The 26,339-nt window shown below is 50.1% G+C and overlaps 9 protein-coding genes across 9 annotated transcripts; 5 read left to right on the forward strand and 4 right to left on the reverse strand.

Moving 5' to 3' along the window:
* Positions 1–430: 430 nt before the first annotated feature.
* COL26b_013882 (uncharacterized protein) lies at positions 431–1,218 on the forward strand (the record flags this gene model as incomplete). The annotated part of the gene is made up of 2 exons (XM_053186468.1): positions 431–438; positions 495–1,218. The coding sequence occupies 2 exons, from the start codon at positions 431–433 to the stop codon at positions 1,216–1,218; spliced, it is 732 nt and encodes a 243-aa protein (XP_053029585.1).
* Positions 1,219–2,675: 1,457 nt separating this feature from the next.
* COL26b_013883 (uncharacterized protein) lies at positions 2,676–4,104 on the reverse strand (the record flags this gene model as incomplete). The annotated part of the gene is made up of 3 exons (XM_053186469.1): positions 2,676–2,822; positions 2,888–3,055; positions 3,115–4,104. The coding sequence occupies 3 exons, from the start codon at positions 4,102–4,104 to the stop codon at positions 2,676–2,678; spliced, it is 1,305 nt and encodes a 434-aa protein (XP_053029586.1).
* Positions 4,105–5,171: 1,067 nt separating this feature from the next.
* On the reverse strand, positions 5,172–6,881 carry COL26b_013884 (uncharacterized protein; the record flags this gene model as incomplete). The annotated part of the gene is made up of 2 exons (XM_053186470.1): positions 5,172–5,623; positions 5,687–6,881. 2 exons carry the CDS (start codon positions 6,879–6,881, stop codon positions 5,172–5,174), a joined length of 1,647 nt encoding a protein of 548 aa, XP_053029587.1.
* Positions 6,882–9,960: 3,079 nt separating this feature from the next.
* On the reverse strand, positions 9,961–11,024 carry COL26b_013885 (uncharacterized protein; the record flags this gene model as incomplete). The annotated part of the gene is made up of 2 exons (XM_053186471.1): positions 9,961–10,060; positions 10,126–11,024. The coding sequence occupies 2 exons, from the start codon at positions 11,022–11,024 to the stop codon at positions 9,961–9,963; spliced, it is 999 nt and encodes a 332-aa protein (XP_053029588.1).
* Positions 11,025–11,869: 845 nt separating this feature from the next.
* COL26b_013886 (uncharacterized protein) lies at positions 11,870–13,414 on the forward strand (the record flags this gene model as incomplete). The annotated part of the gene is made up of 2 exons (XM_053186472.1): positions 11,870–11,898; positions 12,025–13,414. The coding sequence occupies 2 exons, from the start codon at positions 11,870–11,872 to the stop codon at positions 13,412–13,414; spliced, it is 1,419 nt and encodes a 472-aa protein (XP_053029589.1).
* Positions 13,415–15,207: 1,793 nt separating this feature from the next.
* On the reverse strand, positions 15,208–17,247 carry COL26b_013887 (uncharacterized protein; the record flags this gene model as incomplete). The annotated part of the gene is made up of 6 exons (XM_053186473.1): positions 15,208–15,540; positions 15,595–15,918; positions 16,012–16,631; positions 16,660–16,766; positions 16,830–16,996; positions 17,047–17,247. 6 exons carry the CDS (start codon positions 17,245–17,247, stop codon positions 15,208–15,210), a joined length of 1,752 nt encoding a protein of 583 aa, XP_053029590.1.
* Positions 17,248–17,837: 590 nt separating this feature from the next.
* On the forward strand, positions 17,838–19,692 carry COL26b_013888 (uncharacterized protein; the record flags this gene model as incomplete). Its single annotated transcript, XM_053186474.1, has 4 exons — positions 17,838–18,038; positions 18,277–18,660; positions 18,892–19,255; positions 19,313–19,692. 4 exons carry the CDS (start codon positions 17,838–17,840, stop codon positions 19,690–19,692), a joined length of 1,329 nt encoding a protein of 442 aa, XP_053029591.1.
* A 594-nt stretch (positions 19,693–20,286) lies between these two features.
* COL26b_013889 (uncharacterized protein) lies at positions 20,287–21,028 on the forward strand (the record flags this gene model as incomplete). Its single annotated transcript, XM_053186475.1, has 3 exons — positions 20,287–20,389; positions 20,444–20,733; positions 20,789–21,028. 3 exons carry the CDS (start codon positions 20,287–20,289, stop codon positions 21,026–21,028), a joined length of 633 nt encoding a protein of 210 aa, XP_053029592.1.
* Positions 21,029–22,416: 1,388 nt separating this feature from the next.
* Positions 22,417–22,788, forward strand: COL26b_013890 (uncharacterized protein; the record flags this gene model as incomplete). The annotated part of the gene is made up of 1 exon (XM_053186476.1): positions 22,417–22,788. One exon carries the CDS (start codon positions 22,417–22,419, stop codon positions 22,786–22,788), a length of 372 nt encoding a protein of 123 aa, XP_053029593.1.
* Positions 22,789–26,339: the final 3,551 nt, after the last annotated feature.

The following is a 26,339-nucleotide window of genomic DNA, read 5'->3' on the forward strand; positions in this document are numbered from 1 at the left end:
AATGTAAGTCGGCGCGCGGAGAAACAGCCCGGCGTTTTGCTTCGAAAATGGTAGCCAGATGGTGACCCGGTTCCTGACCGCCCCGAAATTGACGCTAGCTCTTCGTTGGCTTCCATCTCATTCGAGTTCTTTTGCACCTAAAAACTGACCTTTGTCTCGAAAGGCTGGTAGCTGCAGAGACGCGGACTGATGGTCGACTGATTTGCTCAAGCGGAAGACAGACGGAAAGAGGGTACCCGCTACCTTCCTCACCGGGCGACTTTTCACGAGCCCGACTGAGATTTTCACCTGGCGCCATGACTTCACCCGCCAATCCTTCCCACAACTCCATCCTGCCCAAACATCTTCAAAACAACGCAAAACGCATTGGAGAAACTTCAATTCCCACAGACGACAAAGCGGTGCCTGCCCTTTGGAGATCGATCAAGCCATGCAACGGTAGGCATCCAGCAGGCGGCCTTGCGCCTTCCTCATTCTAATGCGGACGTGTATAGGACGACCATGCATCCGCCGACCAAGAATCGTTCTTTGGGGGAGTATTGGGACACTGTCAACACCATACTCCTGAAGAGGGGCATACTTAGCATCCAGGACGCTACCGTGCCAGAGATTGTTTCATCACATGCCAACTCTAGCAGCAATGGCAACGAATCCCCAAACAGCGACGATAACGATATGTGGCGATCCCTGGATCAACTCATAGGGCCGTCTAACGAAGTATACCACATGGAAATCTTGCGCGACAAGCAATTCGGAGACGTCATCTTGAATATTGGTGGCGGTGCGGCTCAACCAGACGACGAACATTCAAGACGCGGGAACGAAGGAGACCGTGAGACTCAGCTGGACGGAACAGACATTGCCGACCCCTTGACGAAATTCACTATTACCAGCTCCGAACTGGACGAAGCTGAGGTTGCGGAGACTCCAGTCAAGGCCATCGTCATCAATTCCGACCTCGCCGCGATATGTTCCCCCGTATTCCGTGCCATGTTGCGGACAGACTTCGCCGAGTCAAAAGTCAACAACAGCCGGAAGAACTGGGTCGTGAACCTACCAGATGACTATGTCGAACCGCTGTTCTTCCTCTTGTCAATGATTCATGGCCGATGGGAGAACATACCGAAAAGGATTTCCATCGATGAGTTGCATGATCTTCTACTTACGGCAGACAAGTACGATATGATGCAAATCTTTCTGCCATGGTACTTTGACTGAACGCCCGACCATGTTTTCTTCGGGTGGCATTCATGGGATTGGTCTGCCATGTGTCTACCGCTCCAGGTGGATCTCCTCCTCTGGCTTGCTTGGGAAACTCGGATGAAGGAGCATTTCGAAACCATCATCTTTCAAATGAGCTACTGGCATCGCGTCAACGACAAAGGTGAGCTGTTGGGCCTGAATGGTCTGCCCTTGCAACTTCGAGGTACCTGGAACACCGACGAGATCATGAGTAAGTTTACCCTTGAACTCACCCGGCGTCTCTTTTTTGGCACATTCTGACCGAAGGTCCCAGAAACTATTTCCCAATGGAGGCAGAGAGGAGTCGATTACGTCCACCGCATCTTCCACGAGGACATTACACGTGCTATGCAGCACTCTGTGTGCGAGCGTGGAACGTGTAAGGTGAGCTGTGTTGAAACGATTGTTCACATCTACAATGCCGTAGGTATTGGCAGTGCTCCCATGCTGCGCGTTCACACCGGCAATTTAGCGGATCTGGTGAGAATAGTCATCGATGCCGATGACCGAATGATGTGGGGTTCATATTGCGACAATGTTGCCAACATCTCTAGGGATGTGACAGAATTTCAACTCGAAGTTGAAAACTATGTGCGGAGCCTCGTGACTCTGGCTGGAACGAACAACTACAGACCGTTTCGCCGCCGCGTGCCGCTGTCAGATGGGCGAATTGGGCGCGGATAGCGCAGCAGGGCTGCAATTAGGCGGGCTCGCCACCATCTGGCGCATTCGGTAGCCTCAATTGATACGAAGCCTTTAGGCCTGGGCGGAATCTGGAGGAGATGGCTGTTGGACTATTACTACGAAATCGACATGCAATCTGGAGGAGGAGTATTGTCAGGATGCTTTGGTAGCAAAGTTTTAGTCAATTTGCTGCAGTCCATAGTAGTGAATACTGATTGAGTGTATTCTGACATGGATCCAAAGTTATGTCCCTTAAGCAAACCTAAAGTTGTTGCCCAGATTTTCGCCAGACTCAGTTTCTGGACTAGGTGACCTACAGGCATTTTATTATTAACAAATGAGGCTATCCGTGTCACTCTGACTATGGTTTCTGTTTATCATTACTGAGCTACAAATAGTAGAAGGACAGCGGTGAACAAAACAAAGGCCACAACGACGACAACGGCGGCAGCCGTAATCCGAGTTACCTATACAAAGCATACCTAATCTGCAAACAAGGTAATCAAGATACCACAAGGGAAACCGGCGGTCTCTGACGAATTGATCATGTCAGGGGCTTTCTTGGTACGCAGACATTCGGTGTATGCGCCTTTAGTTGTGTGTGCCTCGCGTTGTCAAATGCGGCTTGGTTTTGCCCATTCAACAGCATGAGCAACGAGACATATACCTGAAGAAAGCTTTGTCTTAGACTACGCACAATATCGCCACCTCGAATCTCCTACCAGATAATCTGAAACTTGCTTTGGGTGTCACATGGCCTTGGCCATATCTTTTATTCTCGTGGGCCAGAAATTCTCCATCATATCGATCCATCTCCCGAACGCAGGGCTCGAAGGATCTTTCAAGCAGCGGAAGAACCAGTCGTCATGCTCACCTGCCTGTATTCGAAGCTTGCTCTGTATATGCCTCATGTCAGCCCACTTCGACAAATCTCACGTGGTATAAAGGTGGATGGACCTACCCACGACGACACGGGATCGATGAAGAACTGAAAGACTTGACGACGCTCGTCAGAGTACATGGTCAGCACAAGGTCCACAGGTTTGCCCTCTTTCAGGATCAAGATGAGAGCATCGCTGAGAGCCACAGCTTCCATCAGACAGTTGCTCAACCCCAGACCACCAATGACCTGATGTTCGAAGACAAGGCAATCAGCGTTATGTCTCCCGCAGAAAAAGAGTTGCTTACGTTGTTCACATGTGCAGCGTCCCCAGCCAAGAGGCATCGTCCGTGTCTCAGTTTGGAAGCCAAGCGCTGATGGATGGTGTAAGTTGCTGCTCTCTCAATGTTGTATGCGACTGGGCGTGGGCCGGCCCAAGCGCGGTCGTAGTGAAAGGATATGTATTCCTCCGACAGCAGCTCTTGTTCGGTCTTTTCAGTAAGCTCTTTTGGGTCGACGGCAAAGGTCAGCCTCCACTTTGTCACCTCGCCGATGACAGGTGGCGTAAGTGGGGTGATGATGGTGTAATATATCGGTTCCATCAGCAGAGTAGTTGTTGTAGGACTGTCTTCGGTATTCTTGAGCCAGACGTCAGTGGCGATGAGCTTCTCGGGCCAGGTGTGGCCTGGGAAGGATATGCCCAGCAGAGATCTCGTCCGCGACCGACCGCCATCCGACCCAACGAGAAAAGATGCTGTCTGGTCCTCGAGAAGCCCCGTCTGGACGTCCTTGACTGACACCACCACGTTTGAACCGGTCGAGCCGTCGTCCAAAATTGCAACTAATTCTTTGTTGAAGACCACCTGCACATACCCAGTCTCGAGAGCGCTTTGCATCAAGACCTTTGTGAGCTCGGGTTGGGCCATGTTGAGCATGCTGATTGCTGGTGGTCTGACAGGTGTGCCAAGAGGGTCATGGTTCGGGTCTTTGGGGAAAGACCCAACAATCTGGCCCGGAGCCTTTCGATCGTTCCCCTCTGGAGTTGGCGGAAGACGTATGTCAAGCCCGGTGGATCGAAAACCGCCGCCTTTGATGATGGCTTCCCATATTCCAGCGTCCGCCAGAGCGAACTGTGGTTGGGGATAGAACATACAAGCTCGAGGAAGCTGGGACAGGCCGCTCTCCTTCTCAAGGACGGTAACGCGAATCCCTGCTTGACCGAGACGCAAGGCAGCAAAGAGGCCAACAGGACCTGCGCCGATGACGAGGACCTCAGCACTGACTGGGAGAGAGCCCATGATGACGGGCAATAATGAAGTATTTTGGGTACGTGGACTGTATCAAAAATGGGTTAGAGGATGACCAAAGGAAGTGATGATCAAAGAAATTGTTCTTTCTTCTTTCCGATCATTTTATGACACTTTATATTGCTTTCTTCCCTCACAGACAACTGATTCTATCGGGCTCCATAACGCCGCGTTGCTTCTGCAGGGCAACACAGGGTGCAGTATCTACCATGATTGTGATACGACCGCGATGGTTTCCGTGATGAACCTTGCCTACGAAACGAGGTACCAGATTTGCATTATCATGGCTTGTCATGATGCGATACCGAACCGTGGCCGAACTCGTCAGTCCTGGGCATACGTAAGCGGGCGGCAGTCAGGATATTCGGGGTCTGCCTTAGTTCCGAGCTACTTATCAACGCACAACTTGGAAAAGCCTTTACTTGGACGGCAGGTGGGTCAGGAAGCGCGCCAAATAACGGGAGACTACGGGCTTAGCCGTCGTAAACATCTAGCGAGCAAACTCTATCTGGCACCACGCAGCTCTTTATCGCGGGTCGGCTCGAACAGTGCTGCTGTCCGGACCCCGGTTGTGTCCAGGGCCTTCATTAGACCAAGACCATTTGTCTCGTGGATCTACTAGGTTAATCGGTTTTTTACATGCCACTTAACCATGTTGAGTCAGTTTCGTCTGGGTTTGCCAAGTTCGGGCTCTATCTTCGGGACTGTTGCACGGCAAGTGATACCCTGGCACATGTCTTGAGCGCCTCAGTCACAGCCGAGAACTTGTGATGACTTTATCTCGGCATGCTAAGATAATCATCGAATGAAGAGAATTCTTAGACCCACTTGCATCGATTCTCTCGTGACATCGCAATAATTTCAATTGACAGTCGACACAACTTGGTCGCGATATAACCAAGCACTGCTGCTGCAAACAAGACAGAAAGAGCATTTCGACAAAAGCCGGACGAGTCAATAGTTGGGCAGACTACCTAAGTCGAAAAAGCATGAAAATTGGTTTTGCTGACTATCTCTAATTGAACCTGCAATTTGGTGACGAAAACACGTTGCTGCATTTAATCCCATACGACTGACACCTTTGGGATCACAACTTCAGGCCCAAGACCGGCCGCCTTTGCAGCAGCAAAGCAGCTCGCCGCAACAATAATCCAGCGCAGCAGTGTACCTCGGCCAGAAGCACTTCCCAGTCTGAATATCTTCCAAGCCCATGATCTCAAACCCAAGACCTGTCTTCCGTGACGATCGAAATCCGGCTTGACATCACCTAGCCACTGTGACATCCTCAGCTGCGACTCCAGGTAGGGCATGTATCGAACACGAAAGATCTTGTCCACCCAGTTGGGGGTCTCTGCAATTGTGCGGCGATGTGTGAAACAGTCAAACGACGCTTTCCCACGGTAAGAGCCAGAGCCAGAGTAACCTACGCCGCCGAAGGGGAGGGTGTGGACCGCGGCGTGCATGAAGGCGTCATTGAGTGTCGCCCCTCCAGAGGTAACACTGGACAGTACTATTCCCAGTATGTCAGTTCTATCCATTAATACCTTTTCTTAGTATGGGCACGATTGGTTACCTTTCTCATTTTCCGATGGACTGCCGAAGGTCATCAGAGCAAGTGGCGTAGAGTCGGTCTCATTTGCGATAGAAATCGCATCCTCGAGATTATCGTATGGCACGATCGCCCATATCGGACCAAAGGATTCCTCCTGAACCATAATATCATGGAGATCATCGACAAGAACGGCCGTTGGCTCGATGTAGAGGTCATTGCGGTCAGTGTCTCCCCCCAAAACCTTCTGTCCACGCGTGTTATCAAGCATGTTCTTCATCCTATCAAAGTGTTGGGCGTTGATGATGCGGCAAAAGTCTGGGCTCTCCTTGGCGCCTTTAGGGAAGAATTCGGCGTAGGATTCTCGTAGAAACTTGACAAAGTCCTTGATTAGTTCTCTTTCGATGAGAACGTAGTTGTGGGACACGCAGACTTGTCCGGCGTTCAGCGTCTTTCCCCACAAGAGCCTTCGCGCAGCAAGACGAAGGTCTGCATTGCTGGTGACGAATGCTGGATTCTTGCCGCCAAGCTCGAGGCACACGGGCGTAAGCGTCTCTGAAGCCTTCCTGGAGATGATCTTGGCAACGTTGACCCCGCCAGTATACAGAATCTTGTCCCATTTCTGGTCCAGGAGAGCAGTGGTCTCAGGCACGGCACCGTTCACGACCTTGTAAGAGTCAGTGTCCAGGTAGTCCTCGATGATACCCTTGAGAATCATGGCCGTTGCCGGGGCGTTCTCGGAAGGTTTCACAACAGCGGTGCAGCCGGCGGCTATCGCACCAATGAGGGGACAAATGTTCAGCTGCACCGGAAAGTTGTATGTTCCGATAATAAGAACCGTGCCCAGGGGTTGTTTTCGGATTCGCGGGCGAAGAAGCGAAAAGGGAAGGAACACGTCAATGTTCTTGTCGTCCTGTATCCACGTCGCCAAGTTCTGGATGGCGAACATGCAGTCCGAAATGCTCCAGTCAATGTCAGAAACGTGGGCGTCGTGGGGAGGGCGGTTGAGATCGTATTTGAGGGCCTCTCGAAGCTGACCAGTTCTGTCTTTGAGTCCCCAGTACAGCTTTCGAAGTTGGACAAGGCGGTATTCCACATTCTTTGTCTTGCCAGACTTGAAAGTGGCCTTGGCCGCGCGGACAGAAGCTGGTATGCTTGCCACAGGAGTCGATGCAAAAGGCGGAATCTTTGTCGATTCCATTATCTCTTTGTGCGCCATATCGAAAGTGTCTCAGTGGAGCTTTTCGTATGATATGCAAAGGAGAAGACGGCGGAGGACAGAAACGTGTGGTTACAATAGAACGGCTCGCTGCAATGCTTGCTCTAACAGTCGCTGGGGCGTCATTGGCAGTGGTTTACATACAGCTTCTCTTCATGGTATCTGGAGCAATCAATTTCTCCGCTACACGAAGCTGACAAATTCAGTGTCAATGTTTATTCAACTCAGAGGGCGCAAGACGAAATTTTGACCCTGTCGTTTGGCCATGTCGCTGCCCCCGGAGCTGTGGGGCTTGCTTGTAACCCTGTGAGAAAGCGGCCCTTGTGAGTCCCTCATTCAAGGTTGCTGAGAGCGACTATCCTCTTGTCTGTCTAAACAAGACGGGTGCCTGAGAAACGATGCCGTATTTCCTTGGCTGAAGCGACAGGATAATCGTGAAGTGGGTTGTGTCTTCGAAATAGTACGGCAGGGTGCCGATCGTGGGAACTGATTTCTGCGTGGGGGTGCAGCCCACTTGGGTAGGAGTGTTGAATGCATGCTCTATTAGTACCCAACCCTGGACTTTGGTTCCTGACAGCCGCATAAACTTTAAACAGTCGACATGATCGGTAGTCTTTCACGGCAAGTCTTGCATATGAAGATGATTGATAATCAAATGGCATGATCATCCAAAGGCATGGACTTTGGTTCAGGGTTGGGTTGAAACCTGGTGACTTCCTTGCGCCGGATCAACTGAGATTCTTTCCTACCACCAATTCTTGAAATCCAACTACTTTCCGGTTTAGATGTGCCTTCAATGGTAATGCGACCAAATTTTGTCGCTTCCAACAAGACAGAAATGACTGATAACCTAGCTATCTCTGATGATGGCAAACTCGAAGGGGACAGGCGGGCAACTCCTGAATGGAAGTGGGAAGATGACCCATCAAATCCATACAACTGGCCCTCGTGGAAAAAGAACGTACAGCTTGCAATGATCTCTATTGTAGGCTTTACTTGGTGGGTGAAGCAATTTTTGGTAACAAACTTCCTTTCGCCAACTGATTTTTCTAGTTCTGTTGGCACCTCGATTGTCAGCCCAGCTCGTTCACAGTTCATGGACGAATTTAATATCTCAGGCACGGCTGCCTTCCTGCCGCTTTCATTATATGTCCTTGCACTAGGACTTGGTCCCGTACTCGGCGGGCCCTTATCGGAATTGGCCGGTAGACAGGCTGTCCATATTATCGCCGTAGTCTTTGGCGGTCTTTTCGCCCTGGGCGCGGGATTCACAGAAACCTTTGCCGGGCTGTGCATACTCAGATTTTTGTCTGGGTTCTTCTACGGGCCTGTTTTGGCCGTAGGCTCTGGTGTCTTGAATGAAACGTACCTGCCTGTTGAGAGGGGGTTACCATCAACAATTTTTATCCTGAGTCCGTTTCTGGGACCTGGCCTCGGGTAAGACGCAGCAAAGCTCGCGAACTTGAGGGGTGCTGACATAGGTCGAAGGCCAGTTCTGGGGTCCTTCATGGTTGACAGGAAAGGTTGGCGCTGGACACAGTATACCATCGTGTTCTTCTCCGTATTTTCGGCAATGTGGCTTTTTGTCGCTGGCGAGTCGTATCATCCCGTCTTACTACGACGCCGTCGAAAGCAACTCGGCCTCGATGAACCCGAACCGATCCCCACCTCAACAATGATTCGGCAATTCCTCACTGTTAGTCTATTTCGACCCCTAAGGATGCTTTTCACAGAACCCATCGTGTCAATACTTTCTTTGTATGTGGCATGCATGTTCGGAACACTGTTTATGTTCTTCGGGGCTTTCTTCTACGTTTTCGGGGCGACACATAACTTCAGTCTCACAGAGTCAGGTCTAGTCTTCTTGGCCATTGCATTCGGGTGTGTTCTTGGCTGTGTAACCTTGGTCCTCTGCGACCGATATCTCTACCAGCCTAAAGCTCGAAGCTTTCCGCCAGGCGAGATACCACCAGAGCTTCGACTTTACCCTGCTATGATGGGATCTTTGGGTCTGCCTCTGAGCTTGTTTTGGTTTGGATGGACGGCTCGCTCAGATGTGCATGTTGCCGTACCGATCGTGGCAGTTGCAGTCTTTGGCTGGGGCAACATCTCATTGACCGTCAGCTCAATTCAATATCTTGGAGACACATATCATCGAACCAATGTCGCAAGTGCAGCGAGTGCTAATAGCCTGGCAAGGTATACCCTTGCTGCCGCCTTCCCGTTCTTTTCTCTCCAAAGTGAGTACTCACTTACTTCTTCATTCCCATTGAAGACCCCCCACTGATACATGTATCATGTAGTGTACCAGAGCCTCGGCATAGGTTGGGCCACGAGCCTTCTAGGATTCGTTGCACTCATTTTACTTCCCGGGCCATGGGCATTCTTCAAGTATGGCCAAAACATTCGCCGCCGAAGCAAGTATGAAACTGCCAATTATTAGAAAGCTTTTGCTGTCTGGGAGGACAACTGGGTCAAACAGCTGTCGTCCTGTTTAATAGCTTCATCCTTTCTTTCTATAATATGTAAAGTCCTGTGGATAATATTCTCTTCGTTATCGTCCCCGTCCCTGTCATCTCTATCTCTATCGCTCCTATTAGCGTCATTACTATTGCGATTGGCATTGTCGTTGTCGCCGTTGCATTGTCGTTCTCGTTCTTGTTCTCCGTGTCGTCCTCATCGTTGTCTGTGCCCACCTCCCGCCGGGATAGCACGTCTATGTTAGAAAGTAACTTTAATTCACTTGATTCTTCGTTCCAATGTCTTTCAAAAAGGCTGCAGAAGTCCGAAATCTTTGGTCTTAAGACCAGCATGGCTCTGAAAGCGGCAGCCCTACACTCTGTATAAGTAATTTGCCGGAGATCACCAGGGGAATTATGCGACAAGAAAAGTTGATATTCCCACAGGTCGCCTTAAGATATCAGTTAAATACATTTGATGTTGTGAAGCCAGCAGAAGTCTATGCTGCACGTGGTCAATACAAGCCTTTGTATCCCACCAAAACCTATGGCTGATATATTTCTAGAACCGGCATCCAGAGATAACGGTAACCCCCACTCCTCTGTCCCTCAGAAAAATGCTAGATGGAGTGCGTGCTCAACCCAAGCTCCGACAAAGTCTCGTCCCACAGACGGTTCATTTTCTTTTGACCAGCTTCAGTGTACATGAGCTTAGGATAACTGTGGTTGTGTTAATAAGACATATGAGAAACTTTTGCGCGAAGTCTCGCGGAGCAGGGACTTACGGCCTGATGACAAAGTCGGTAAAGGAACCGTGTGACTCTTTTCCCAGGACCACTGCCGAATGAAGATACTGCCTGGCGCTATCAACTACTTCTCGCCCAATCACGCGATCCATAACGAACGGGACGATCTTCCAGACACCCGATGCCTCGCGGTTAAGACCGGTGCCTTTGGTAGCGCCGGGGTTGAGGTAGTTGATAGTGACCTCGTCTGCTGTGACGGTCTGCGATAGCTTGGCGACTCCCATGACCAAAAGCAATTTGGTCTTCCCGTAGTGCTGCATTCCGTTGTATCCCTCCTTGTTATCGAGTGCAACGAGGAGAGATCCAGATGTCTCCGGCAGTGCAGCCCAGTAGGACATGTCGGAGCCGACGACGGTCAAGCGATTGGGCCGACCTTGAGCCTTGGCCTTTAGGACCGGGACCATAAGGATGGCGAGAAGCATGGTGTTGATGTAGTTGACTTGGAGAGTCACTTCGCGGCCCTTGCCTTCGTTGCTCTTCTGGAACGTCATCTTGCCGACACCAGCATTGAGAATGAGAAAGTCGATCCGCTCAAGAGACTCGCAGCGGCGAGCGAAGCTTCGCACTGATGCATCGGATTCCATATCTAGCAGCCAGACTTGGATGTCGGCTGCAGGAAAGTGGCGTGCAAGTAGCTCCGCCGCGTTGTCGCCCTTCCTCTGTGAACGGACCGCCAGTATGAGGTGAGTAAGGCCTTTTTGAAGAAATTGTCGGGATGCTTCAAGGCCAATACCAGCATTGGAGCCAGTAACAATGCCCGTCTGGCCTTGAAGGTTGATCGCTTCTGGGATGGGGGGTACGGAGGCGAATACAGCTTTGCGGAAAGACGTCAAAAGGCTCGTCTCTGATGCGACTCGGTCTTGCATTTGCGCGGACATGACGACTATAATTCAAGAAGAACAAATAAATACAATACAGCAACAGTTGTGTATTGGGATGAGAATTCTTGGTTGATGTGGAGAATGACGAAGTTTGCTGCTGGTGGTGACGGTGATGGGGAGAATGTTGCTAATAAGATGTCTTCTTCTGAGACATCTTTCCACATGAGCGCTCGCGCCCCTTTTATATTTTGCAATGCTTCTTTTGATAAATTTTCAAGGACACGAATAGATACCACCAGGAACTTTTCTCATCCATCTCGTTCGTCCCCGGCTTCAGAGCTCGAGATCGCTGAGCAATGTTCAGGCGACGATTCGGAACTTTTTCCCCTACGCTGATTCGTCAAAGTTAAGCTATGCAGATCCCAGAGTCCAGTGGACCTTTTTCGTCGTGAGACAGAACTTTTTTTTACAATGTCATTGGACAGGCTCTCAGTTAGTTCCTGTGGCGCTGACATGGGTGTTCATTCTGAAATTCGTTAGCTTGGATCCTTCGCTGCGCCCCATGCCAGGCATCCAAGCCTGTCAGCTATGGACGAATGGTGTCCTCTGGAAAGGTTCCCTGACGCACCTGAATCCCTTATCTCGCCCATGGCCTCTGTGACGGAGGCACGATCCGAGGCTGCGATACCCGCATGATCACGATGTCCGCACCGGCTTTAATGGCTGCAGGTCAGCGACCGTTGCTCCCAAGAATGCCCCAGTCAGATTCTCCAATGCGCCCAGCTTCGGCATGCGCCGCATTACCGATACAACACGATGAAAGAGAGTGGACGGCCGTGTACCCAATTATTGAGCGCATATACGTCAGGGAGCGTAGAAGCCTCAAGTATCTAATGAGAGCGATGGAGGAGGATTACAACTTCAAAGCCACGTAAGTTGCGCGTACACATGTTGCGGACACTGTCTTCTTCGAGGCCCTCGTCAGACGCCTGCGACCGTTGTGTTGCTCCTGGCATCGAAGAGACCCCATGTGAGCTGACAAGTGTCCAACAAAAAGAGTGCAAATGTACAAAAAACGCTTCACCAAATGGGGATTCCAGAAGAATGTTCGTCGGGACCGGCGAGGCAAGGATGTCGGTCCTCAATTGACGCGAGATTCTGGGCTGCCATCAACGGCACTGATCAAGGCTGCTACAGTCACGAGGGCCCCTCGCATCCTTCATCTCAGTACCTCTGATGCGGCCCAACTAGCGTTTCTTTCGAGTATCAGAAACTGGACTGTTTCCTTTTTTGACAGGGCTGAACTTGGCACGGTGGGATATTCGCTGCCATCACCGCCGGGGTTGACAAGTCCATCGCCCGAGTCGTCAATAAAGCCTCCGCCGCGCGATCTAAACAACCCCGAGCAGCTGAGCTTTGCTTTCAAACTTATACTGGGCCTTCTTGATCGCGATCAGGGTGTCTTGGCCGGTCGTCTAGCTCGCAAGGCGTTTCTCCAGGCAGAAACTCTACTTGACGCAGAAGGGCCCCTCTTCATTTGGAATACCCTCGAGATCTTCCACAATATCGCCCTCCTTCGCCAGGCAAATCTCGGCCACATACTTTTGCACCATCTCATAAGTCTTGCTGGCAGTAGACCGGTATCAAAGGTACTGCTTCGACTGCAAGACCTGCTGCAGGCATGGCAGCATGACGGCGTTCCTGTCCGGCCGGAAGCGCTCGAGCGAGCGTGGTCGATAAACGCGGATCTGACGTTCTCTCGCTTCGATCCTGATTACCTGTTGCTCTACTACCAGCTCGTCTGGGATTCGGATATTGTCAAACTTGATCCCGAGATCGCGCGTCATTCGGACAAATGGTTCGCCAAAATCCACGACAAGATCAACAAAACGTTTCTCCATGATGACGTCGACGTAGCAACTGGCAAGCTCTGGCCGAAGCATGAACTGACATTCAACGGCATTGGTATCCATGGCGATGGAACTTCACAGCCTGCTAACTTCAACCAATTGAAGCAAGAAAGTCTTACAGGGGTCACTCAGATGCTCGACGAGGTCCCCGCCGACTCGGCAATGAGGGTGCGTGTCCTCTCAGCTTGGTTGAAGAGTCAAGTGCTTCAAGACGACGCCGCAATGCCGGTCCATCCCGGCATGGATATCCCACGCTTACAAGCCCGTATCATGGCTTATATCATCAGAATCATCATGGACTTCGAGACTCAAGGGAGGGAAGATGTAGACTCTGCAGCTGACAGGATGAGAACCATCTTGGCTCTCAGAGAGTATGGCCAAGGCCGACTGGGATCTCAGATTGTCTATGAGATGTGGCAACTTGAGGACTTGCTTGTCCGCGACGGTCGGGTCGAGGAAGCGGCAGAGCTGCGCGCAGAGTCATACAGACGTCTTGAAGAATTTCTGGCCGACATTCCAGAGGAACCCCACGGATAAAAGCTGGAAAAGTTAAAAATTGTCTTTAAAAAGCTTCTAACGATCTCTGCTATTGGATTCTATATGAAGTGGTGGATTTAGGTTCTTATGAGGAGTCGTTCTCGAACCAGAGAGGTCTCGTGTCTCGGCTTCAGGGAGCGTGGGGGCGTTTATATCATGGATTCGGAATCAAATGTATTGTTTTCATGAAAAACGGCTAGAACGTTACAAACACGAGACTTGGTCTAAGAGCTACGCGTAGAGATAAATCAAACAAAATACTTCTAGACTGTACGAGCAACTGGTATTCCGTTCTGCATGATCCGTTCCATTCAGTACTCCAGCGCCTTAAACCTGTGACCTGGCAGGTAAGTTCTTTTCATGTTGAATTTTCACTTTCACAAGTCCTTGGAAGTTCTTCAATACTACTTGTATCTCGCTTCACCATACCACTTGACCTTGATACAAACTTATTTGTACGCAAACACAATCTTGTTGAGGGTTTTGCCGTGTGTAACGGTTCTTCCTCGCCTAGTGGTCAACCCAAGCTCTGGGCCCGCATCGACGGGCGCGCTTGAAAGCAGTAGAGCTTTCCCATGATGTCGCACAATTCTGAGTTGTGAAAGTTTCAATGAGATTTGCGGGAGTTGGTTGTGCATGCATGCATGTGAGTCATTTGTTGGAGAAAGGGGCGATTTGGAGTTCAACTTGCGAGACGCAGCCCAGATATCAACGTGACTCTGGCCTCCCATCGTTGAGAGAACTCCCCTCACCTTTGACATTATCGGGCTGTTTAGCTAGAATTACTAAGCGGGGAATGCTGGTTGCGCCAAACCTCTTTGTTTGGCGAGTTTATTTGGTTGGCTTCGTTGAAGCATCTTGCATCACAGCTACATGTCGAAATTCAATTGGCCTCTGGGTCACACTGCATCCCTTAGTTATGATAACCCGGATCAGCTCCATTCTCAGGGGTCTTTTATTGCATTCAATAGTCTAGTGTTCCTCTGCGCAATAAAGGTGTTAAATTCCACCCGTCTTCAATCGGAATCCCAATTCAACCTACGGTATTTGACCCAAAGAATGAATGACACAGTTGATGCCATCGCGACGTAAAGCCTAAGTTGATAAGTTTACATGATACGTAAAACTGAAGGTGACATGATAGAGGAACTATGTATTGAATCTTGTAGTTTAGGGTAGACAAATCCCGCTCTTATGGAATACGCGCGACTGTGTTTCTTGCATAGGGGCCTACTGCTTTTCGCGTTGATGACGCTCTACTGAACAAAGTAGTCCTGAAACACGCCGTGTTGCTATTGATTTCTCAGCCTCGTCACAGTCTGGCCATATGACGGAAGCCCCCACTGCCGTGGATTTATATCACCCTATCTGTATTGGCAGAGCTGAGTGCTACTCTTGACAGCGCTATGGTAAACGCTTGGAATGCGTCTGACGTTATCTAAGCCCTATTTCCCTAGTACAGCTTCTGCAGCAGGTCGCTATTACCGAGGGACTGAGGGAGATGGAATTTTTCCATTAGTTATTGAGTAAATCAAGATTGAGGCATCTTTTCATCGGTGCTATAGGTTTTTCATATCCTGATAGGAATAAAAACTATCGAGAGTTTGGGATCATACATGTTTTGATGGCAAACCTCGTCCGATTATCTAAATCTTTGCTTGGTAGGTTTAAAATGTCACTTTGTAGGCCCCTCGATGCCTCATAGTTGCCACTTCCATAGACGAAAGCTTCTGCGACTTGTGACAGCTTAACCAAACCATTCATGTCTCCCCATAACGTCTTTGTATTTAAGATCAAACGTTCGGAATGAACGGCACAGCAACATACGAGTCATACATTCCTCCAAAATGAATGTGGTGCTTCCCCTTGTTTATGCCAAAGATAGTGCTCTTCTGGAGATTTGGAATCTCCCAGTACGCATCCTTGCTCCCGCGCACGCGTAGCATGAGCCCCTCCCCCTCATAGAGCTTGAGCCCAATCGGCCAGATTCCAATCTCGACGGGAACGATCTCACCCGGCTGGACTTTTTCAATCTTCTCGTGAGGGTGGTAGGGCATAATGGAATCCTGTTTCGACCGATCCACGGCTCGGTGGGACACGCGAAGTAGGCCGTGAGGTCCGGTGCTCTGTAATCAAAGTCAGTAGCCGTGAAGCGCTTGAAGTGAAAAGAGATGACTAACCTTAATAACATTGGTGCTGACTACATCATCGTGAGTGCTGTCGTTCCGTGGGATTGCGGACCATGGAATGTTGATATGGTCGAGCACTCTTCCCGACTTACTGACCTTTCTCAGACTGAGATGGATGTCCATATCGTCTGTGTCATCACAGGAAAGCCACAGCTTGGCCTTAGAGAATCCCATCAAAGTGGTTGTAGTGTTGAAGGTATAGACAAGCTCTACTGCAGAGCTGCGATCGTCCGACTGGTACGACGTGATACCGCTTGCTGGAGGGTGGTAGAGAGATAGGTTATCCTTTGTTAAATAGAGCTTCTTATACTCAGTCTTTGCGTGTGGATAACTTCCCATGGGGAAATGTTCAATGGGTTGCTATCTCTGTTAGCGTTGTTATCAGAGTAAAAGCTCAGGTACACTCACCGGTCCAAAACGATCTCCGCAAGTCAAGATAGATACGCGAACGGGGTCCGTCTTTTCCCAATCGTTCTCAACCCCCTTGAGATATCGATCGAAGAAGGCTTGCAGCTCATCGGTCATATCCTTTCGATAAATATCAAACCACTCCTGGGTAGCATGGATCCGTAGCCACTTCTTCTTACTTTTAGCTTTCCGGAAGCCCTGGATTGTGCCATAACCGTGGATTCCCGAGCTATAGCTAGTAACAGCATAGATTGGGATCGTGATTTTCTCCGTCTTGATCACCTTGTCCTCCCAGTAGGGGTTTATTAAAGGCCACTTCTGTGCTGCTGCGAAGATATCTTCTCGCTTACTTCGGCCGCGAAACGTCCCGTTATATATCAGGTTGAGGAACGTCGCGTCAGCAATACCACCTCTACAGGCGACTTCGCGATACTTATCCGTGAAGCCCTCCCACGGTGCGATAGCTTTAAGGGCGGGGGGCGCCACCACCGCAGTACTCCATTGCACTGCCGCGAGCCAGGAGTTGCCCTGCATGCCGATGGAGCCAGAGCACCAAGGCAGGGCAGCAACGTGTTCAACAATCTCAGCAGCGTCTCGTCCTTGGAAGACGTTAGGAAGGTCTGTGCGGAGGGATCAGAGGTGCCTCACCAGCCGCCATTCCCTCAATATAGAGGTCTCCCTCAGAATCCCAAGATCCACGGATATCGACATTAACAACGGCGTAACCTCGAGAAACCCACTCTGCCGGGTCAACGCTGGACATGAACAGTTAACCCTTATTCACGCATTCCGCGTACAGGGGTAGAGGATGGACTCACGACTCAAACTTTTCCAGGCCCGAAAGCATCTCTTCTTGTACCCCGACTCTGTACGGTAGAAGCTCGTAGTTGAGAAACCCGTTAATACCTCCTTTGCCGTAAGGACTCAGAGCAAGAAGAGCAGGAACCTTCTCCACCGTGTTCGGGCGACAGATTCCGTAGTAAATCTAGACCGTTAGCTCCCCTCCTCTTGATATCCTGCTCATGGCGGACGGACCTTGACGCCATCCGAGTGTCTCATCTCTTCATTAACCTCGTATATGAGCTCGCTAGGAAGGGGTCGGCTCCGAAGGGTTTTTTGCCAGCCCTTAGGCAGGAGCTCTTTCTTCTTCTCCTTGAAGGAGTATGGGAAGCAGTTCTCCTCATTCTCCGGGCGGATCGTATCGCACAACGGAACGTCGCAACCTTCAATGATCATGTTGAATACCTTCAGTAAATCTGTCCAGAGTGATTTTTCATAATACTACCTGGGGGAATTGGTAGCTACTTCTACCCCAAAGCTTTGCGACGGCCCTCTGTCTAAGAACATGACGGTCGCAGGTAATTACCCGAAAGCCGGTCAGCGGAATCGAGGCAAGCGCTCGGAGTCTTCTCCGTGCCCGGGGGCAGTCCATCCAATCGCGTGGTGACGCACTTCATGTGTATCGAACTCTACTTCCGTGGCACGGAAGCCAGATCCTCAACGGAGAGGATATTTGCATCCCGTTCCGTCTCAAGTCGTTCGGCAGGACGGGATTTCGAAGTGTCCGCCTGGTCCCCCGCAAGACTGTGATCGGATGAGTCTTCAGATGATACTGCATAGACAAGCTCTGCTTCTAAAAGGTGGCCACACGTCGATGAGTAGTTGGTAATGAAAGGGCGTTGCTGAAATACTCACACTGCTGAGAGTTACACACCAAAGCGTCTTTCTTATCATCCGTCAACCCCATACGTCAACTCGACTGGATCGACATGCATCATTTAAAGCCCTCACAGTGGCAAGAGCTCCCTTCAAAAGTATGGTCTGAAATGGACAAGGCAAGCTGGCCGCCCTGCGACACCAACTTCGATAACGCCGGCCCTGCCCTCCCAGGCTTCAACAGGCCAACCCGCTACGAGGGAAAGGTCAGCAATCTCGAAGTGTACGGAACAGTCCCTCCGTCGATTTCGGGCACGTTTTATCGTATCATGCCTGAGCCTTATCACGTTCCCTTTGTCAAAAACGATATTGTAGGTTTGCCCGTACCAGTCCTTATTTGTATCAAATGCTAAACTGGTCTCTAAAGTGGCTCAATGGTGACGGTGCAATCTCCTCTTTTCGCATCAAAAACGGCAATGTCGATTTTAAGCAGCGATTAATTAAGACTGAAAAGTTTCGAGTTGAGACCAATGAGAATCGTGCGCTCATCGGTAAAGCAATCACAGAACCAGAGTTTTCCAAAACCTTGAGCAAATCGTACTAACAAAGACGTCAGGCAAGTACCGCAATCCTTTCACTGACCTGGTCAAGTTCGCCGACCGCACGACGGCCAACACGACGGCGTTCCCCTTCAAAGGCGTCATCCTTGCGTTGAAAGAAGACAGTCAGCCTTATGCCGTTGATCCTCGCACCCTCGAAACAATTGGCAGGTGGGACTTTGACGGGCAGTTGGAAAGCGAGACTTTTACTGCGCATCCGAAGTATGACGTCAAGACGAGAGAGGTCCTGTCTTTCGGCTACGAGGGGAAGGGAATTGGAACCAGGGATGTATTTTACATGTCGATTGATGAACACGGCAAATTTAACGAAAAGGTGTGGTTTCAGGCGCCATTCTGCGGATTCCAGCACGAGATGGCTTTTACTGATAACTGGGTGAGTTTATGTTAGCCGTGTAGTTGTACTGGTTAATTCTTTCTAGGTCATCTTTCCACTTGTTCCCATGGAATGCTTCATGGACAAGCTCAAACAGGGAGGCAACCACTGGACATGGACCAATCGACCGCACTACATAGGGCTTCTCCCACGAAGAGGAGCCAAGTCCTCGGATATCAAGGTTTGGAACGATTTCTCCTTCATCTGGCACAAATCTTTAACGTGGCATAGTGGTTCCAAGGGCCGAACCTGTTCACCGGCCACGTCGCTAACGCGTGGGAGGAGAATGGGCAACTCCACCTTCACGTGTCTATGGTCAGGGGCAACGGGTTCGGATTCTTCCCAGAACAGAACGGCGAGGCTACCGCCTTTGATCTGGAAGTGCTTGCGCCTCATGTCTGCGAATTCGTTCTGGATCCTCACTCCACGAAGCTGGTGTACCAATCACCAACGGAAGTCGTGACAGCCGGGCCAAACGAATTCCCGCGCATCGACGATCGCGTTTTTGGCAAGAAGCACCGCTTCATATACGGGAACATGATTGACATGAGCCCTGGAGTGACGGACTGGGAGTACTCTACACCCCTGGCTGACGGTACGTTTTCAAAAGTTTCAAGCCATGCCAGAGTCATTACACTAACAGCTCGATAAGATGGTATCGGCCACATGAACGTTCTCTACAAATACGACCTCGTAACCGGTGCTACACAGAAATACATCAGAGGGCCTCGCCACTTCTTCCAGGAGCCTCAGTTCGTCCCCCGACATCCAGGGGCCGCGGAGGGTGGCGGTTTCCTGATTGCGTTGGTCAACAATTTTAACGAGATGACTAGTGAGCTTGTCATTATTGACTGCGACGACTTTGAGAAGCATGCTGTTATTGCAAAGCTTCCCGTCAGGTTGAGGCCTGGGTTTCATGGCAACTGGGTTGATGACACGGATATTGACGGTCGGCCAAACACAGTAGCTGAGTTTGCTATTCCTCATCGCAGGGATGAAAACAATGAGACGAATGAGACGGATGGACAATGATGCTAGAGCTGGAATCTCTGGTCTTGTACGAGTGTTTTGGGAGGAGGTGAATAGGATACTCACAGGGAGAATCTTATGGCTCAACTGTTTGCGTAATATATGTCAAATCGGTAGCTCAGTATCTATGCAACTCTTGCTCATGAAGTCTAGTGTAAATGCTCAGGATTCAACCGTATCTCGTTGCTACCAACATCTTTCAAGGCATAAATGCTGTATTCTGTTCAGTTTCATGATACACTCATACAAAAACCGGAATATGGCCGTCTAAGCCATCCTACCCGCAACCAGACCATTTTGATGGCCAAAAACATCTCAGAAATAGCAGGCAAGGTGTGAGGATCACTTTCTGGCCTAATCTAGTGAGGCATTGCAACAAAGCCCCCGGAACGGAGTCAGTCTCCAAACTTGCCTGATCCCCGGGATCCGGAATTACGTCAAGGTTCAGAGAGAGCCATCGAAAACTTGCCTACATTATGCTATGTGCTTCAGAGTCAGGATTCAAAATAATTGCCCAATCATATACACTGGGACTTAAGCAATCATTGACTTACGACAAACAAACTATACATCGTTGTGAACTTTTCAAACAACAATATGGAATTGAACACATACACATACAAGCATCTTCAAGGTGCGGATCCGATCGAAGCTAACGTTTACTTCAAGCACGGCGACTCGAGCAGCACGAAGCCTATTGGTACGTACGATGAGCAATGATGCTTTCGACGATGACAAACTGACAAACTGGCAGCCATCTATTACCACGGCGGCAATTTTGTAGTCGGTGACAAGGGCATGATCAGCCCTCAGTACATCAAAGTGCTTCTCGACCTGGGCTTCGGCGCAGTGGTATCTCCCAACTATCGGCTCTCTCCGACAATCTCAGCATACGACGGAGCAATCGCAGACTCCAAAGACGCCTTCTCATGGGTGCAGAACGACTTGCCAGTCAAGCTAGCCAATGACGCCGGCATTATGCTGGATGGCGAGCGAGTCGTGGCTTGGGGTCATTCTGCGGGAGGAACGCTTGCTCTTCTTATGGTATGTGGTTTGGTCCTGTTTTTCAACATCGTCCGGTAACTATGACAGGGTGGAGCCGGCTGGTTCGTTCTCGCCGTCCTTCCCGCCGACTTTCTTTGGGCATGGAGGGGCTGATTCGGCGGTGGATGTCAAATTGGCGAAGAGGGCGCACAACGCTCTGAAAGCGGACGGGGTAGATACGCAGCTGGTGGTTATTGAAGGTGCGGACTATGGTTTTGACATCGGAAAGATGCCCGGGGATCCAGTATATGAGGCTGTGATTAACGGGTTGAAGTTCCTACGAGCATACGTATAACTCAGGGCACACCTGGCTTGGCTTGAGCCATCTATTCTTCAATGAGGAAATCGACTGAGCTTTTCTCTGATGCAATCAATATTCTGCATGCCGTTATAATAAGATGTGGGCTTACGGCAATCTCCTGGCCCCAGCTTCTCGCCGAGCTAAAAGCTCCCATCAAGCCCGGGGGACATGAACAAAACTCTATTCACGAACGGACAGAGTTATTATTCTTAAGTAGGATCATCCCCCCCACCCGCCTCGGCCATCTGCTTATATCTACCTACCCTCAAACATTTTCCAAAACTGTTTGCCAATAAGACCCGACGACACGTTCTGAACCACTCCAAACTTCATGGCCAACCTCAACGTAACCGGGGGGTCCGAGATGTACACCGCCGCAGATGCGTTCTTCGAAGCATTATGGGACGCAGGTGTAACGCACTGTTTCTGCAACTTTGGCTCTGATCATCCTGGCGTGCTAGAAGCAATGGTGAAGGGCCAGAGAGAACGCAGAGACGCCTTTCCCAGGATAATCACATGCCCAAGCGAGGCACGTATTCCCCAGCCCCAGCAACCTGAATCACTGGGAATACTTATGTTTGTGGTAGATGGTTGCCATGTCAATGGCCGAGTACCTCTCTTAATCTTCGCTGGCCTATCTCCCTTCACTATCGAAGGAGAACTGGATGGGTCTCGCAATGAGTATATTCAGTGGCTCCAGGACGTTCACAATCAGAGGGCGATTGTCGAACAATATTGTAGGTACACCGGCGAGGTCCGGTCTGGTCTACATATCAAGGTAGGGAGAGCGTCTCGCTTCTGCTACATGAGTTGATTAGAACTAAAAATGCGATAGCAAATGATCAATCGAGCTCTCAGCTTCGCCGCGAGTGACCCAAAAGGCCCTGTCTACTTGTGTGCAGCCAGGGAAGTTCTCGACGCCAAGATACAGCCGTATTCCATCGATCAAAAACATTGGTCTTCCGTGGAACTAAATGCACTCAGCCTGGGAGCAGTCGAGTTAATTGCCAACTCTCTTGTCCATGCCAGAGAGCCTCTTGTTGTCACGGGATACAGCGGCAGAGACACTCGTGTCCCGGATGAGCTCGTAAAACTTGTGACGGCTGTTCCAGGGCTTCGAGTCTTTGACGCAGGAGTGAGTGAGATGTGTTTTCCAGGTATTCTGTCCATGTTTCCCTTTGGAGTAGTAGAGTAGCTGATACGTTTTTCGATCAGCGAACCACGTCAGCTGGCTCGGCTGTGGTTACGCCGGAGACGACAGCATCAGGACTGCCGATGTCATTCTCGTCCTTGACTGCGATGTTCCATGGATCCCGACTAGATGCAAGCCAAGAACGGATGCCTGTGTCATTCACGTCGATGTTGATCCACTGAAACACAACATGCCAGTCTTTTACATCAACGCTCAGCATCGATACCAGGCCAACGCATTCGTGGCCGTCACTCAGATCAACGACTACATTGCTTCCAATGATGAAATACTATCCGTCATCGCTTCGCCTCTCTACGCCATGCGCCTGTTGGGCTTACAAGAAGCCCACGCCAACCGCATGATAAGGATCGCTGGTGAGGCAAAGCCTTCACCTGAAGGCTTTTTCGGCACCCCGAATTTGATGGACCAGCTGCGAAAGGCCGTTCCAAAGAATACAATCTTCGTCGTCGAAGCAATCACCAACACCCAGTCGGTCGCAGAGCAGCTTCGATTGACAACTCCTGGCTCCTGGTTCAATAGTGGCGGAGGTGGTCTTGGTTAGAGTGGAGGAGCGGTAAGTACACAGTGTAGATTCAGATTGCTCATTTAAACATCCAGCTAATACTCAGCTTAACCAAAAAAAAAGGCTCTCGGCGTGAAAATGGCCTCAGACTTTACAGGGTCGAGACAGTTCGTCTGTCAGGTCGTAGGCGACGGTTCCTATATGTTCTCCTTTCCGGCATCCGTCTACTGGATCGCACAGCGCTACAAGATCCCGATTCTCACAATCGTTTTGAACAACAATGAATGGAACGCCCCAAGGAACTCCCTGCTCTACATCAGACCGGGAGCTTCAGCTCTCAAAGTTTCTAGAGAAGAACTTAACATCAGTTTCTCACCAACGCCGGACTACGCGGGGATCGCTGCCGCAGCTGGACGCGGAGAGGTCGGCTGCTTCAGATCTTTCAAAGCTGATGATTTAGCGGAGACGTTGCGCAAAGCTGTTCAGTGTGTCTTAGAAGGACACAGTGCTGTGTTTGAGGCACAGTTAGACGGTCCAGAGGGCAAACACATGGGATAGCAATTAGTCTTCGACTAGGCAATATTGGGTATATCCAGGAAAGGCCTCACACTTCCCCGTTCATCAGGTTGGACTTCAGCGACAGATTTTGAATCAAGAAAGCTCACAAGCTCTCCATACTCACTCATCATCTTCAAGAGACAATAAATAATTTTGCCATTGAACTAGCTTGTACACCCAACAAGTAAACATGTGTAAGGATACTGTTTTGCATCAGGTATCCAGCGATAGTGCCGACGACATCTCGCCTTGATTTGACGCTACAGTCTGGCCAACTCATGATATAGACATTCTTGGTGTTGCAAGTGATTCGCGATACAAGAAGCGAGATCAAAGACGCAAACGGTGAGAGACAGACTGAGGCATACTGAAGACGGTGTCAACTAGGCCACCCACCCGAAATGCAACGGCATCAAAATCCAGACGGAAATCACACCCGTCGGAAACTACTGTGAACTAGCCAAATAAAGCCAAGGAACCACAGGTCGGATCCAAGGAGCAAACATCCCGGGAGCACCGCAAAGTGTCGTTTGGGCTCAAGTTTTCGTCTGATTCTCGACGCCGCGGAAAGTCGGCATTGAACCTTCACGGAAGGCTTCCTGTAGTCAGTGGTTCCCGGGGATCTTCGCTCAGAGGTTAATTTCTACTTTAAGATCGAAAGCCCTAACATCAATGTCCCCGGGAAGTCTGTTGCATTCCACTTTGCCACCTGTTCCGTGGCATTTGGGACCACCTGCACTGCGGCGACGGACATCCCAATGCCGATGTTGCCATTGAAGTGACAGTTTGTCTGTCTCATAGCTCCCAGCGCGGCTATGGCGCCGGCGATGGTGGTTTCAGCGAGGACAAAGGTTTGTACCTTTCTGGAGCCGCGCCCAAGAGGAAACGAAAGACTGCGGTGTGTACTGCGGGGGCCGCATTTCAAGGTGGCAATCTGTCAGCTCAGACAGTTTGGGAGAAGGATTGGGGAAAGGTTGCCGCACTTGTGCCAGGGAAGAACTGGTCCATTATCTCCATGATCACGGACTTTTCGGCTCCACGATCGATTTCGAATCTGATTTCCATCCTCTTTTCAAAATACCCCGACTCAAAAAGAACCCAATTAGAGGATCTAGAGCTTCTTTCTTTCCGGTTTTGTTGTTCTGCAAGTCAAAGATGTTAATACACCTGTTTCTAAAGGCTTTAACAACAATGCCAAGTTCAAGAGTCGTTAATCAGACTCAAGCACGTCGGCATGCCTCGAGACCGACCACCAGTGGGTCATAGACAGATAGAAGCGACGGCAAGTCTCAGAGATTTGAGCATGTCTATGACTTGTTCTTTTTCACTGCTCTGGCAAGATCGCGGAAGAGTCTGGATACTGCGTCGACGCGGTGCTGGGCGCAGCACATGGAGCACTAGATGAGGATGTCAATCTTGAGCAGACTGATTGAAGAAGCACAGGGTGCTCAACAATGATACCAGGGGCAACGTTTCGGATACTGCCAGCGTCTACGTCTTTGAGCTGACGTATAAGATCGACGAGGAGCTGGAAGTCGTAGGGAGCAGCATCTGGTGTAACATTGATGTCGGTGAAAATGGAGTTGAAATTCTTGGCCTCGATTGCGATCTTATTGGCATAGGTTTTGCCTTTAAATCTGCGTTTTTTCCGAATTACTTCACTTTGACGATGAATTGACGATGGCGTTCGTTCCTTGGTCTCGCAAGCATAACTTGACCATTCAAACACCCCGTTGTCGAAGCCATTCCAACGCGTTGAAGGGTTCCAGACTTCGTTCCATGGGCTGAGCAATCCACGGACAAGACCCAATCCAGAAGCTCAAGTAATGCCAACTTGCCAATCCTATCCATCCATTGGGCCTAGCTCCTGGTTATTTCTTGGGTCAACACTAACGATGCAGTTTGAACACGAAGCACGCGCTTATGGTCATTTTTGTTTTGTGCCCGACAGACGCAATGAGTTGCCCAAACCCAATTAAGCCAGTGGGCCTTCAGGCTGAAAAGCTTAGTTGAATGGTCACCATTCGAGGGCACTGATTTCCACCAATGCTTACAGGTACTTGGAGACGATTTCCAACAATCCGCTGGTCAAGAAGCCATGTGACTCCTAGACGTTTAGCCTCGAACATCCGTTCCGCGGCATCACAAGTGATGGCAACAAACGGTCTGGTCTCTAAAACTTGCAGAGTCGGGGAGCTTACACCCGGAGGATTGCCATTAATTTCTAGATATGGCGGAAAACTAATGCTTAGACGCTGGCAGTTTCGCGAGGCTCAACATTTCTTGCGCTTCATAGATGATGGAGAGCGAAGAGACGTAATGCACCATCTCGATTCGGAGGAATGATGAGTGCATAGACACCGCTAAACTGGTTTACTCACCTTTAAAAAGACTGATGACATATAATCACTGACCGAGTGCGCAAAGGCGGAATTGGAGCAATCCAGAGCCTGTCTTGTTCAGATATGGTCTGCGTCTGGAAGATATCGACAGGGCCAAGGTCAACACGGTCTTAGGCCTCGTTCAGGCGTCGTTCGGCGAGGCCGGCTTCGCCAAGGTTCGAGCGGCGATGAAGACTAACAAGTCTCTGGGATAAGCCTGTCATAAGCAGGCTACTCTGAACGAATGCAGCTACTTATATGACCTTTCCAACCATTTGGAAAGTCGTTCAGCTGACCTTGAGTTCTGCTGCTTTCCGGTTTCCGGCACGGCTTCGAAAACTGAGGTGTGGGCTTACATGATATTTGGACATCACCTCTACCTTCATGCTTTTGTTTTGCGACGCAGAATGTTCATCGACCCTGTGTTGTTGGATGCGGAGCCGAGCGTACGTATGCATCCAATGCTCAATTTTGGCCGTGCTGACGTTTTCTCAGATAATTAACAAAGAGCCTGGTCGAGAAGTCACTCTCTACGCGCGAGAGAGAGCCAGCAGAGTTTGGAATTGATGCACTCTCTTAGTCTGGGGATGCAAAAGGGGGGGAAAAGAGGACCCCCCCCCCCCCCCCCCAAAAAAAAAAAAAAAAAGAAAA

This window comes from Colletotrichum chrysophilum (assembly GCF_026319265.1).
Source record: "Colletotrichum chrysophilum strain AFK26 chromosome Unknown scaffold_264, whole genome shotgun sequence".
Lineage (NCBI taxonomy): Eukaryota > Fungi > Ascomycota > Sordariomycetes > Glomerellales > Glomerellaceae > Colletotrichum > Colletotrichum chrysophilum.